The sequence below is a fragment of the Thunnus thynnus genome, chromosome 9 (assembly GCF_963924715.1).
Source record: "Thunnus thynnus chromosome 9, fThuThy2.1, whole genome shotgun sequence".
Lineage (NCBI taxonomy): Eukaryota > Metazoa > Chordata > Actinopteri > Scombriformes > Scombridae > Thunnus > Thunnus thynnus.
In genome coordinates, this window is record NC_089525.1 from 31,654,165 (window position 1) to 31,668,116 (window position 13,952).

The 13,952-nt window shown below is 39.2% G+C and overlaps 1 protein-coding gene across 4 annotated transcripts in view; it reads right to left on the reverse strand.

The window, feature by feature from the left end:
* Positions 1 to 13,952, reverse strand: part of shtn3 (shootin 3) — a 43,313-nt gene that overhangs the window by 7,127 nt on the left and 22,234 nt on the right. For 2 of the 4 annotated variants that reach the window (XM_067600049.1, XM_067600048.1), the window contains exons 3-14: positions 12,125 to 12,219; positions 11,508 to 11,682; positions 11,015 to 11,112; positions 10,732 to 10,813; positions 10,299 to 10,393; positions 8,690 to 8,836; positions 7,012 to 7,165; positions 3,551 to 3,728; positions 2,477 to 2,547; positions 2,257 to 2,360; positions 1,166 to 1,180; positions 496 to 564 (exon numbers count right to left, since the gene is read on the reverse strand). In XM_067600049.1, coding sequence (XP_067456150.1) covers positions 496 to 564; positions 1,166 to 1,180; positions 2,257 to 2,360; positions 2,477 to 2,547; positions 3,551 to 3,728; positions 7,012 to 7,165; positions 8,690 to 8,836; positions 10,299 to 10,393; positions 10,732 to 10,813; positions 11,015 to 11,112; positions 11,508 to 11,682; positions 12,125 to 12,219 — 1,283 coding nt within the window. The remainder of the gene's footprint in view (positions 1 to 495; positions 565 to 1,165; positions 1,181 to 2,256; positions 2,361 to 2,476; positions 2,548 to 3,550; positions 3,729 to 7,011; positions 7,166 to 8,689; positions 8,837 to 10,298; positions 10,394 to 10,731; positions 10,814 to 11,014; positions 11,113 to 11,507; positions 11,683 to 12,124; positions 12,220 to 13,952) is intronic. The other 2 variants (XM_067600051.1, XM_067600050.1) reach the window with 1 other exon arrangement.

Here is a 13,952-nt window from a genome sequence, read left to right on the forward strand (position 1 = left end):
CTCTGAAGAGTTTTTTTAAATTTCTGTTTCTTTTTAATGTTCTTTTCTTTTGTCTTTCATTACTGGAATTGGTTTTTATCTGTTTTATCATAAAAAATAAATGAATAAAAATAAAGCTTATTGTGTAGAAACTTTACTGATGTAAACAAATCTTCAGCTTCAGACAACAATAATAACTAATAATAATAGGTGTTGTCTAGTGTTAATCACTGTTTTAATCTTCAATCAAACCGAAGCCCTAAAGAATCACCTCCTATTTACGCACAAACAACTGATAACATTCATGATCTCGGTCACTTCCAAGAGGTACAAACATGTTAAAAAATAAAGGAGCGACTGTTAAAAATAAACGAGCGACTGTTATCTCAATCATTTCCACAAATATAAATTATGAGATATAGTTTATCAAGACTGAATTAAGGATTTTAATTTCAAAGCAGCAGTTTTGAAACATCACACATATCGTGACAAAGCTGATAAAAAAACTGTTTTTACCAGGATGCCTTTCAGTTCGTCCATGGCGCTCTCCTGCGGTTTCTCCTCACACAGCGGAGGAGAGAAGGGCTGAAAAAAAAAGACAAATAATTCATCTTAACTGTAAGTTTTCTCTCTGTATGTAAGTCAACACTTAGAGCGCTGCGTTCAACGGGCTCGTTCCACAAGAGTGATTTGCAACTGTAGATACATGTGTGGGTCCTACAGTCCGCTCACATGTTCATGTATGGCTCACAAATATATTTTGATGAGTTAAATGTGTCAAAAATAACACGACAGAAAATGATCTCATGTTGGAAACTTGGTGAAAGTGGCCCCAGAATCACTGACGAGTCGGATATTTCAGCTTCCTATGAGGGAAGCATCGGTGTCTTCTGAGTTTTCTGATTAAAAACTGATCTTCCTCTTGTTGACAGATTGATTGAATGTTTGCTACAGCAGCACTGTAGACTTCCCTTTTGGAGAGGAACAATAAACCAGCGAGCGTCCGGCCCCATTAAGTTATTTGAAATGGATGTTAAAATGTGTTTAACTGATTAAAACAGGAAGTTCTGCAGCATGCGTGTGTATGTGTGTGTGTGTGAGGTCAGGGGGAGGGGAAAATGTCTTTTCCCCGGAGAGCGTCGATGACATCACCTCATAAGATTGATGCAAATGTCAATATACTCACTTTTACTGCTATTCTCTGTGGCAGCACAAAGGAGGAGACACGCGGAGAGGAAAGAGAGAAGAGAACAATCAGCCAGAGTGCATATAATGTGGAGTCAGTGTTTACAGATGTCTGAGCTTCACAGAGTGACGTAAAGAGACATAAAATGACAGCGAAACATGTTTCAAACTGATGAAGCAGATATATAGTTTCACTTTTTTTCCCCATCATGTTTAATTCTCTTGTGCAGTTAAAATTGATTTCAAGGTCACAGGAATATCTGAGTGCCTCTGTTGTCAAGTGCACTGTCACCTCTGACCCTTGACCTTCTTACTGTTATTGCATTCAGGGTCAAAAACTAATGAGGACTGAAGCTGATCACTGTACAGATTAAAGGACAGACTCACAATTTAAAACAACAGTCAGGTCCCCAAATGAACACTGAAACATAATCATTCCTCCTGTTCATACTGATCATTAGAAGATCCCTTCATAATGCACTTACAATGGAAGTGATCCACAGTCCTCTTTCTGTGCAAATGAGTCAAATCAAGTAGATATCTTTCAACGTTACAGTCTTTTTAGTGTCAAAGTCCCTCTTTTTGTTACTATACTTCCACCTGCAGCTCAACAGGGAAACACAAAGAGGGAATTTGATGCTTTTGATTTTTAGAATCAGGCAGAATTTCTGCTCGATCGGTTGTCGTGATCTCAAACTGCATTTCAAACGACAACAGATCATTACCATCGTACATATTTTTCCCCAGTACTAACTCTCGTTTCGTTCCGGACCCATTCCTCCATCACCTGATCCCCCTTCACACCTGCACACCTGCCCCTCATCACCTCATTAGTCCCTCAGTAGATATACCAGCTCACTCATCCGTGGCCTTTGTCAGATCGTCTGTGTGTTATCAGTTCATCATCTCTGCCTGTTATCAAACCCGTTCTGCTTTATCTCTGCGTCCTGCTTCTTCCTCATGTCAAAAAATAACTACATATAGAAACACGGATCATCAGAATCCTCTGCAGCAGTGAAACTTAACCTTTGCTAAACCAAGAAAAAAACACTGATGTTATTTTTCTCAGTTGTCCGCCCGTCTGGTCCTCACCTTGTTCTCCTGACTCTTGACGGGTCTCAGGACGACGCCATGTTTGATCCGCTCCATCATCTCATTCACCGCCTTCACCTTCACGTCATCTACGCCCTCAGCAGCTGGACAGAGAGAAACAAGACGCGTAAATAAGAACTCCAAGATGTTGTAACGCATCATGATAAACACGTATGACAACATGGATAGAAAAGGGCGTAACGGTCAGAGTGAAACCCACCTGGAGGCTGCTCGACCTTCACGGACGCTTTGGAGCCTTTTGACGACTTCCTCATGATGGCTATCAGAGAGCTGAGAGAGAGAGACAGACAGTAACTGAGGATGATTTATTATTATATTCTGAAAAACAGATCATGAATCCCTTTCGAAGATCTTTCATTTCTCCGTTTCTCACTCGCAGCTCCGTCGCCGTTTCGCCGTCCACTGGAAAGGTTTGATACGTGGAGCGTCTGTTCTTCAGCAGACACCTTTATATAATATAGTTCAGAGATGTTTTGCCAACATTTTTCTCATTTTACAATCATAACTCATACATGTTTTGCTGCCGCATTTAGATGCTCGTCGCTGTACTTGAACGTGACGACTTTTTAATGTGTAACTGATGTGTAAAATAACGACTTTACCCGCAGCAGCGTTTTCGTAATGACTGCTGGTTAACAGGAAGTATTTATGTGTAGTATTTATTTAACCATGATCAATTTTCACACTATGTCTGACATCTGACGTCAGAAACACAAAGATATGGAAACGAGGAGAACTTCAGCGTGTTTTGAGTGATCATACAGAGCAGGACCCTTCCTCTCTCTCTACCTCTGTCTGTCTCTATCTCTCTCTACCTCTGTCTCTATCTCTCTCTACCTCTCTCTATCTCTCTTCAGGCAAAGTCAGCAACAAATTAAATGCATAATTAAAAGGTAATTTTGAGTAAACTGTCAGTGAATACCCTCATTTATATACAGTCAGGAGTGAATTTCATGCTTCAGGAGGCATGAATAGACCCGGCGCCGCTCGCTGTGGACGTTGCACGTAATGCTGCTTTTATGCACTGAACTGCCTTTATTATGTCTTTCAGTTTGATCCTAAAGATGCTAAACAAGTTTATTATTATTGTTGCCACTTTGTCATACAACACTATGATTAGTAAATTAAATTGTAGAGTAATGTTAAAGCACGGTACGATAGCGTACAGTAAATCCTGCACAGCTCATGAGTTTTTAGTCATGTTTGTTGTATCATCGTCCTTTTATTCTTTTGTTGTTCAGTCACAGTTTATATTAAATGTAAACGTCCTCACCTGAGGGGGTTGCATCTGGAAGGGGGAGGTGGAGGAGGGGGTGGAGGAGGAGGAGGAGGAGGGGGAGGTGGCTGTGGGGGAGGGGCAGGAGGCGGGGCCACACCGGGTGCAGGGGGAGGAGGGGGTACTGGGCTGGTCGTCATGGTGATCTTTTCCCGGGTCTCCTGGAGCTCCCGGACTGTGGGGAGGAAGAAGAAGAAAACAAAGGAGACTTTTTAATATTACAAACATCTAACTCATCACTTTCATGTACTGCAAAAAAAAAAAGATCTGTGAGATTAACGACTTTCTCAAACTGTCTAATAACTGTCTATTATTTCAGTAAATACCACAAATATTCACCAGATATGTGTGTTTATCTGTAAATATATATGTTCTTGCAACTTTCTGTCCCATCATCTTTAGTAAGTTCCTCAAGTTTTAATTCTCATGATACGGGTCGACCATCTTCACCTTCCTTTCATGGTTTACATCTTTAAGTACTTCTGCATACTTTCATTTACAGAATCCATTCATATATCAATACGTTCAGCACTTTAAGGAAATTTATGCTATTACTTTTTATTTTTATAACTTTTATGCTTTTTAAGATATTAAGCTTTTTTTCAACTTTTTTTTTTTTTTTTTTTACAATGTAAGTAAATGGGAGCATACAGACACATGCATACTGGCCTTCATACTGTACATACATACAGACGTGTGACAAATTAAAGGAAAAACCCGTACAGGTCTGAATGCTTGACCTCTACTTTTAGGGGATCTGGTGGCTCTGTTGTGTTTTGGGGGGTATTTTCCCGCCCTGAGAAGCAGACGCCTCTCAAAATATTCACATTCTTACTATTGTTCTTCAAAGGTTTATTTATGATACGGGGCAGGTGTGAGGAAACACAGAACAGGGCTAACGATGCTAGATGCAGGGCAGGTGAGAAGATGGGAAAAGAAAGCACAGGAACATAAGATGAAACAGCAAAAACCCCCCCAAAAACACAAAACTCTTCATAATAAACCGACCTGCATAGAACCGCCACAGAATAAACATGAATACAACTCAAATACCCAACAACCAACACTACAATCTCTCATCTGCGACAAACAAAACCAAAAAAACCCCAAAACACAAAAAGTTCAAAAACCAAAAAAACACAAAAAGTCCAAAAACCCCAAAACACAGTACATGGACAGGTGTCCAGTGTGGAAATGCTTAACACATTAGCTTTATTTCTATTATCTGGCTTTATGCCGTTGTTTATACAGTATGTGCAAATAAAAAATGTACTAAACTAAAACTATCGCTGTTACTATTATTACTACTACTGTTACTTCTGTAGATGCATCCATATTCTCTGATTTTAGTTTGTTCTTCTTCTCTACTGTAGCAGCTCCGGTTTAATACTTCAAACCTCCGAATGTCACTCCAGAGTGGAGTCTCTTACCGAACGCACAATCTTCGGACACCGTGCGACTAAAGTGGTGAATGAAAGAGGCTTCTGTTTATGTTTTTTTTTTTTCCTTTCTAACGGTTTCTGGTTGAAGCCAATTGGTGGTTTTTGGCCCCAAACTTCATGTGACCCATTTAAAAGTAACAGACAGATGCCATGTTGCACGCAGAGAGAAATTCTGCATGTTTGCCAGTTTTTCCTGCAGCAGATGGGTCAATGGTCTGTTTCAGCATCAATGGAGAAATAAACACACAACAGCCACTAATGTTAGAGGCTAGTGACAGAAGCACTATTCAACACACATCCTGTTTACTGTGATCATCCAGGTGGTGCTTGATTTTTATTTTATCATATGATGAGACACATGCATTAAATCTTGTTTTTTTGGTGTAAAAATAGTGAATGATGTCTTTAGTTTTCCCCCTTTAACATTCTCCCATGTGTAGCTTTTACTAAATTGTATTAATATGTTTTTCATATTAATATTCCATTAAATATTAAATCATGTTATTGTTATTTACTGTATTAAGGCTACGTGATGCATCAATTGAGAAAAATGTTGAAGACAGATTTTCCGGCTGCACCTTTTCATCAAACGTTGGAAATATTCTAAAGGTCTTTCAGCAAATTTCCTCTAATTCCAGACAGATTTGATATCTTTGGAAGCTTTGTGATCTCCGCTAGAAATGTAAATTTAAAGTTCTGTGTCTGATTTTGGGCCTAAAACTGGGTCAAACGATGTATTCCATGTTTGAGTGTTAAAGGAAAGGTTCACAATTTTTCAAGTCTGTCATGGCTCTCACCGTGATCCTAGTGTGTATCTCTGTCTGTGTTCGTGTGTGTGTTCTTGTGTGTCTGTGGGCGTGGCTACTCCCTCCTCCTCCTCCTGCTCAACCTGCGACTGGCACACCTGCTCATCATTACCTCATCCTTTCGACAATATATCTACTCAGGCTCTCTTTTCTCCTTTCTGTCTTTGCCAGATAGTTCTGTCACCCATAGTCGTAGTTAGACGCTCAAGTGTGTTTTTTTGCTCCTCTTTGTGTTTCCCTGTTGAGCTGCAGGTGGAAGTATAGTAACAAAAAGAGGAACTTTGGCACTAAAAAGACTGTAACGTTGAAAGATATCTACTTGATTTGACTCATTTGGACGCTGAAGCTTCATATTAGCTTCAGATAAACTTTTAAACACATTTTTTGCACAGAAGGAGGACTGTGGATTTTGTCCCCCATCACTTCCATTGTAAGGTCATTATGAAGGGATCTTCTAATGGTCAGTGTGAACAGGAGGAATGAATACAGCAAGAAAATTTTAATGTTAATTTCGGCTCCTGGCTGTTGTTTTAGGACAGACTTGAAAAATTGTGAACCCGTCTGTTAACGTATCAGCGCATGCGTTAATTATGCGAGTCTGCCCATGTGTGTCTGTACGTAGTAAACATGTAAATAACAGGTTTGTGCTGGTATGTCTGTGGGTTCATTGTTGCTAGTAAAGAGACGCCCTATGGATAAACATCATGTTTGCAAAGGCTCAGGGCTGAACACTGCAGCCTGTAGACATTCATTCTTGTTTATCAGTTTGTTGTTTAAGGAGGTATCTAAATACATAAAGTAAAGGTGTCCAAAGTGACATCCGGTTTTTCGCACGCATGCATCGGCAATGTGGGGTTCATTCTCTCGCTCAGGGACACTGTGACACACAAACTGGAGGTTAGGTTAGTTTCACCAGCTGGCTAACTGCTAACCTAGCCAGAAGCATCAGTATTGTTGCTATGGTTACCTTGAGCACTGATTTAAATGGTGGTTAAACATTAATGAGATGTTTTTTGATGTTTGATGTGTCTACATACATGGAAACCTGCCAGTAAATCAAGTAAACATGGTGTGTATGTGTGTGTTTCTCATCTCCTGCTACTTTTATGTATGTGTGATTAACTTCATAACTAATTGATGCACATGTCCTGCTGCGTGTCTGAGTGTAAATGACTGCATGTGTCACATAAACACACACACACACACCCACCTGTGTTCTCCAGCTCCTTGTTCTTCTTCTCTGCTTGCTCCAGTCGTCCGTCCACCTCCTTCTTCTCCTCCTCCAGCAGCTCCAGCTGCCTCTGCAGAGCCTCCAGCTGCTTCTTCACACAGCTCTGCTCCAGCTGGGCCTCCAGGCTCTGCACCTACACACACACACACACAAACACACACACACACACACACACACACGGTACTGTATGATTCACAACATGGCTACACAATTATTGAAATTTGAAGTTTATTTCAATCAATAACAGATAATTTGGCAAGAAATTATAAAAAAGGAAATTACTTAAATACCACAGCTGAACACAATAAAACAACATGAAGATTTCTGCAGGCTGAAACTACCCAACCCTTTTTATAACATTTAATATCATCAAGAGCTAACACCAAGCTAAAACTAACAATATCCTGCACCCAATCATACTAATACCAATGTACCTTTATGTTCAGTAAATTATTTTTAAACATTTTCTAAACTTATTAAATGTGCTACATGTTTTCAGTTCCTCACTACAGCTTTATTCTTTATGTGGATCCCCGTTAGCTTCCACAAAGTGGTCGCTAGTCCTCCTGGAGTCCAACAACAACAACAACAACAACAACAACAACAACAACAGCAGCAGCAGGAAATAAAACAAACAGAAATTTAAAATCACATCGACAAGAAAAATCAAAACAAGCCAAATAAAAGATCAGAAAATAAGTGAATTAATAAAATGTAGGCAATACAAATAAATACAGTAAAACAGAATTGTCAAGATAAAAACAAAAAGACAATGAAAAATAATCAAAGTTTCTAAAACCACAATAAACTACAGCTGTACCATAAATTCACCCCTTTAACTGAAATACAATGATTTCTTTTTACATCAGTAATTTACATCACAATCTATTAAACGTGTGAATTCCTCTTAAATCACGTTGACTTTCTCTCATTTAAAACAACATTTGGATACTTTCAGGTAATTATTGATTTTGAACTGATTTTTAACATGATTTGAATCTTTACTTTAATAAATAATGAGTTTGTTGGTTCATGGTACTTTTGTTTACAATTATTATGAAGTATAAAAATTGGAGTTGTATTTGTTTTATATGTATTTCCTCATGCTTCTGTACATACAGTATGGAACTATAGAGGAACTGTATAAGGTGTATATAATGAAGCTTGGTTTAGAATATCCTTAATTTTATAGAGTATTGCAACTGACTTTAAAGGTTTTCCAGCATGATTTATTATTTATCATCACCTCCAGAAATGTAATTTCAGACACAGTTTCAATTTCAATTTATTAGAATTTCGTTTTCTCAGTTTTACACTTTACTGTAAAACTTTTTAACATCAGGTTATTGTCACTGAGAGTGTCGCTGTCTTTGTCAGGAATCTCCTACGAAAATATTGTTGTATCCCCACATCTGAGACAAAAATACAAAAATAAAACCCTGTTTTTGTCCTTTAAGACAAGCTCTAGCTGGCTGAACAAACAGAGACGGTGATGACTCGGTCCTTCACAATGAGTCGAACTTTCTGTCAGTCAAACTGGGCGGATATCTGATAGAGACGGACATGTCATCAGCTCTGCCGGGAAGAACACCGCCCTTCTGAAAATAGAAACTGAAGCGGCACATGTTTGGAGCTCTGACAGCTTTTTTGGGTTTACCTTCTGCTGATGCTGCAGACGCTCCTCCTCCAGGGTTTTGGTGATGGTGGAGACGTCCTCCAGAGCTTTCAGTAGCTGAACGCTGGGCTCAGCACTCTGCAGCAGGAGCATACTCTGCCTGTTGGCCTCCTTCTGCTTCACCAGCATCTGCAGAAGAGGAGGGAGGAGGAGGAGGAGGAGGAGGGAGAAGGAAATCAGTAACAATTCACATCTTCTATATTTCTACTTCCAACAAAGCAACCCAGTTTATCCATCACACACAAGGTCTGTTTTAATCCTGCAGGCTTTTCACTTTTCAGGTCAGTAAACAGCATATTCAGGACATTTCATTAATCAGGCACAAGGTTATTAACACACATCAATTACCAGCACAACAATGCAGGTCACCATTTATCACTGAAGCTAATAACAGCATCACCCAACAGCTTTCATTTGATGGAAAGCAGTTAGACAGCTGCTATAAAAGTGTTATGAGACGGCAGCAGGACAAGGACAGGTGTTCTTCACATTAAAGGTTAGCTGACGTTATGTGTTATGTGTTATGTGTTCAGTGTGTTTGATGGATGAAAACTGAAAAACTCCTCCACTGTTGCCACACTGCTGGTTTAATTCACTTTCAAGAGTTACAAGCAGCTATTTTTGTATCCAACAGAAGCTGAAAAAACAAGTTTTTTTCTCTACTTGATTAAAAGAAATAATACATTGAGAAATATCAACACTGAGTTCAATATCTTTTAATAGTAAAATTGTTTGTTGTGACAAATCCTCAGAGAACTACTACACCTCTTTTGGTTTTATGGCACATTTTCTGTCTTTTCCTTATCTTTCTTCTTTTTTGTTTTTAAGTTGGAGAAGTTTCCGCTCTTTTAAAACTGACAGGAGCCCAGTGTTGAGCCCTGAGGAATACCAAGTTTGTTTCCCTCTTTTCTTTCTTTCTCATTTTCCTTTTTTTCTTGTAAATGTATCCCTTTATTTCTTTTTTTCTGGTTCTGTCTGTCTGTATTCCTTCCTCTTCCTTAGTCTTTCCCTCACTTTCTCTCTGTAATTCACTTTCTACTCCGTCTTTCAAGAACTTTTCCTCTATTCTGTACGGTGGCTGAGAAAGCTCAATACACTGCAACTTGCAACTGCAGAAAAAAACTAAAAGATAAAACACAAATAAATAAAACCACAATGACAACAGAAATTATGAAACACATTCACCAGTCTGACAAAAACAATCCAGGGTGAACAAATTCAGATAAACCTGCCAAACGCTGCCTGCCCAGCACCAAACAACAGACAATGATAGAGACTAGCTAGTGAAGAAAGTGGAACATTTAGCAGCTAAAGAACCAGATATTTTTTTTCAGGAGCTGGTGGAGACCAAACCAGAGCTAAAACAAGAGAGATTATGGGATTTTTGTAATTAGCCATAACAACTTTCACTTTATTTTGATGTTTTTGTGGCCTTTGATTTCCAAAAATCAATGAATGCATCTTTAGAGTCCGCTGCAAACTGCTAACACATGAACACATACTCTGTCCTCCTGCTTGCACTGTGTTACATTATAATGCCCCAATTTCCACCTTGACAGCAGTATGTTTGTGTGAGCTTTTCTTCTTTTACCTCATGTGCATAAGTCTCAGCTTTGACTCTGAGGCTCTGCTCCAAGTCGAGCTGCTCCTTCATCCCCTCGTACTCCTGAGTCGCCATCATCGAGACTGCAGAGAGACCGCCAGACAAGAGCGAGTCATTTCACAGAGAGACAACATCAGATGAACACTCATTAACACCAATTTCTGCTGTCAAATCATATTATTCTTAAAATGCAGGAGAATTTTTTTCCAAACAACTTCTATTTAGCATGTTAGCATGTTATATGCTAATATAAGCATGTTGACAAGTACAGTTAACTTTTAACCTTTTTATAATTAATATAGTGTAACATACTGAATGTGTATTAAAAAAGTGTTTTTTTTGTTTCAGAGTTAAAGTTTAGTAGCGTGAACTTCCCCTGCTGTAATGTTTTTGATATATTTCATGATGTGCTGCGACTCACCTCTGTTAAATCTCTTGATGGTTTTATTTTGTTGCTCAACTGTTTCACGCAGTTCCTTCATTTCCGCCTGATCTTTCTCGGACTGCAAACAGCGAAAAAGAAAATGTCAACGAAATCAGGCACAAGGCATCTGAAGAGTGAAAATTTGCTTTAATTTAAAATTTGATCTACAGTGTAAAATGTTTTAACATTTTAAATAAATACTGTATGTTCTGCCATGACATTTCGCAGCAGTAGACGTTTTTGGTTCTGTGACAGGACGTTTGTACGGCTCCCTCCTCACCTGTGCGGCCATCTCTTCTATTTGTCTTTGCTGGTCATGAATCTGACAGACGAAATTCTTCTTCTCCTCCAACAAGCTGTTCACCGTGTCCCTCAGCTCTGACAAAACACAGAGACGCACATCTGAAAGTGAGTTCATTCATACTAAAAATGACAAAATGATTTACGCTGGAAAAATGCCAGCATGCAGACTAGAATCATTAGATTTTCGGGAGTGGTGTTGATGAGCAGGAAAGCAAAACAGTATGTTAATATGATATAAAGATAGTAGTGTACTGTGGTGTGATGCCTCCATGGATGTGATAGAAAATAAAAACTATAGTAACATTTCCTGGAAAATGTTGGCATTGATGGCTTTGATATTTCTTGTGTATGTATGTGGAAATGTTTTGTTGATGGTGGAGCTAAAGTGATTCATCTTCTTGGGACAATTCATATTTACAGCAAACTTAATGGTAGTTAACATGTAATTGATCGTGTGTATTGTTCACTACCTTTAACCTGTTGTTGGTACTGCGTGAAGGTGTCAGGACTGCTGTCTGCTGCGTCTGTTTCCGCGTCTGCGTCGGTCTCCAGCGCGATGCAGTCCGAGATGCTGGGAAGCAGCTCGTCCAAACACGGCCGAGACGACAGGCTCAGGTACTTCAGCTTCCTGTTCTCACAGTTCAGCTGGAGGGCAAAGGTCACAGGGGTCAATGATAGCTCAACTCTAGCAGTAGCTTGACCTCTAGTAACAGCATCAAGTTACTGAAAGTATTTGTCTAATGAAGAGTTTATGGAATATGCTTGTCATACATGTTCCACATTAATTGATGCTGCTTTGTTGTTATATTATATTATATATAGTTTAAAAGCAAAAATAAAGATTAACTTGTTGGATCAACTTCCAAACAATATTAAAGTTTCATACTGTATGAGGTCAGAGTTTTTGCTGTGGAGGCAGTAAGAGATGATGTAGTCTCTGTGCCGAGTCATCCTGACTCAACTTTTCACTTTATTCTCCTCCTAATGCCAGCTGGACCCTGGACTAATCTTATAGCATTGATTATTGAGTGTGTGTGTGTGTGTGTGTGTGTGTGTGTGTGTGTGTGTGTGTGTGTGTGTTTCTGACCTTTGTGGCCAGGGCCTCTGCATTCTCCCGGCACGACTTCTCGATCTCTAGCTGAGTCTGCAGAACACTCACCTCCTCAATCACCATCTGAGACACTGAGGGGAGGACACACACACACACACACACACACACACACACACACACACACACACACACACACACACACACACACAAATCATTTTAATGGTGCACGATATACTGCATTAAAGGTGCAGTGTGTAGAATTTAGTGGCATCTAGCTGAACGATATTGGCAGAAATATAATATATACCGGATAATAATAATACTCATAAGTATGTTTAGGTAAAAAAAAATTAAAACACACTTATGAATATTACATTCTGTTAATAAGGGCAGTGGTGGTGCAGTGGTTAGCACTGTTATTAAGTAAACATTGTTAAGCCGGTGATTCTGGGTTTGAACCAACCGGCCGGATAATAAAACAAAATCTGTCTCAGTGTGATGAAGGAAGCTGCCGTCTGTCCACTAAACTAAAAAGAAGTTTGGAAATGTTACACTAATATATTTACAGGTTCTCATTCCTGGGCTTAGCATTGAAATGGAAAACATACAAAATCATTTTCAAAAAGGAACAAGGTAGCATCCATTTTTAATCGTTTAACTAGCAAACAGTGTAATCTCCTGTTTTTAAACAGCAAGCACATCTCACGCTTGACCTCTCATGTCAGAAATACAAACTCACACGAGTTCCTTTTGAAGGCAGCGTCTAGATTTTGCATATAAAAAAAACAAGAAGGAGTAATGTGACGTATTGTCAAGATCACAATAAGTGTGTTTCTGTGTAAAACCGTCATAAACGATAACAGCTAAAGCCTGAGCTTGTTAGACGCTCGCAGCTGTCAAACATGTCACCAGAGCTCAGCTAGTCCTCAGTTATTTTAAAATGACCCAGATATGGAGACTTTAGGAAAATCTAGACCGAGAGGAGAAACTCAACGTGATGAAGCAGCTTTGCCGTCACGTCAAAATAAAGATCAAGCTTCTCTCTTTTCCCTCTTCCGTCTCCTTCTTTCTTCTCCTGCTGCATTTCGTTTGTAATGAGTCGGACTGCTGGGAGATGATTTCTATCATTTCAACCTTTTTCACACAAGAATTTAAATAATATCGTGAGCAAACACATATATTTTGAAATCAATTTTAAGAAATAATCCAAAACAATTACAAAATTCCAAGCTTCTCTTCTCTGCAAGTTGATACTAAAACACAATGAAGAACTAAAAAATTACAACTTACATCCATTAAAGGACCAGTGTGTAAGATTTAGTGGCATCTAGCAGAACGAAATAGAACATAATATTCATGAGTATGTTTTAATTAGTATATAATCACCTGAAAATAAAAATCGTTGTGTTTTTGTTACCTTAGAATGAGCCCTTTATATCTACATGGGGAGCAGGTCCTCATGTTTCTACAGTAGCCCAGAAAGGACAAACTAAACACTGGCTCTAGAGAGGGCCTTCATGACCACTGTAGCTTCTTCTACACGCTTGGAAGGGGAGGGTGAGGGGAGATGTGTTCATTTGGTTGCAATCTGCAACCTCACAGCTAGATGCTACACACTGGTCCTTTAAATCTCAATATTAAATCAAATATTTGCAGAGCTCAACTATCATTTCCTCTTCATCCGTCTCTCTCTATCTTCATCGATCGTTTCAGTTTCGTTGTGGTGACACAGTCGGACCGGGACTCTTTCAGGCTGCTGTGGCTGGATCGTGTTACAGCCGGCAGGAAGCTCCCACTAACATCCCTGATCCATTAACGGTGTCCTTCCTGGCTGATCTACAAGCCCCAAATGTGATTACACTGT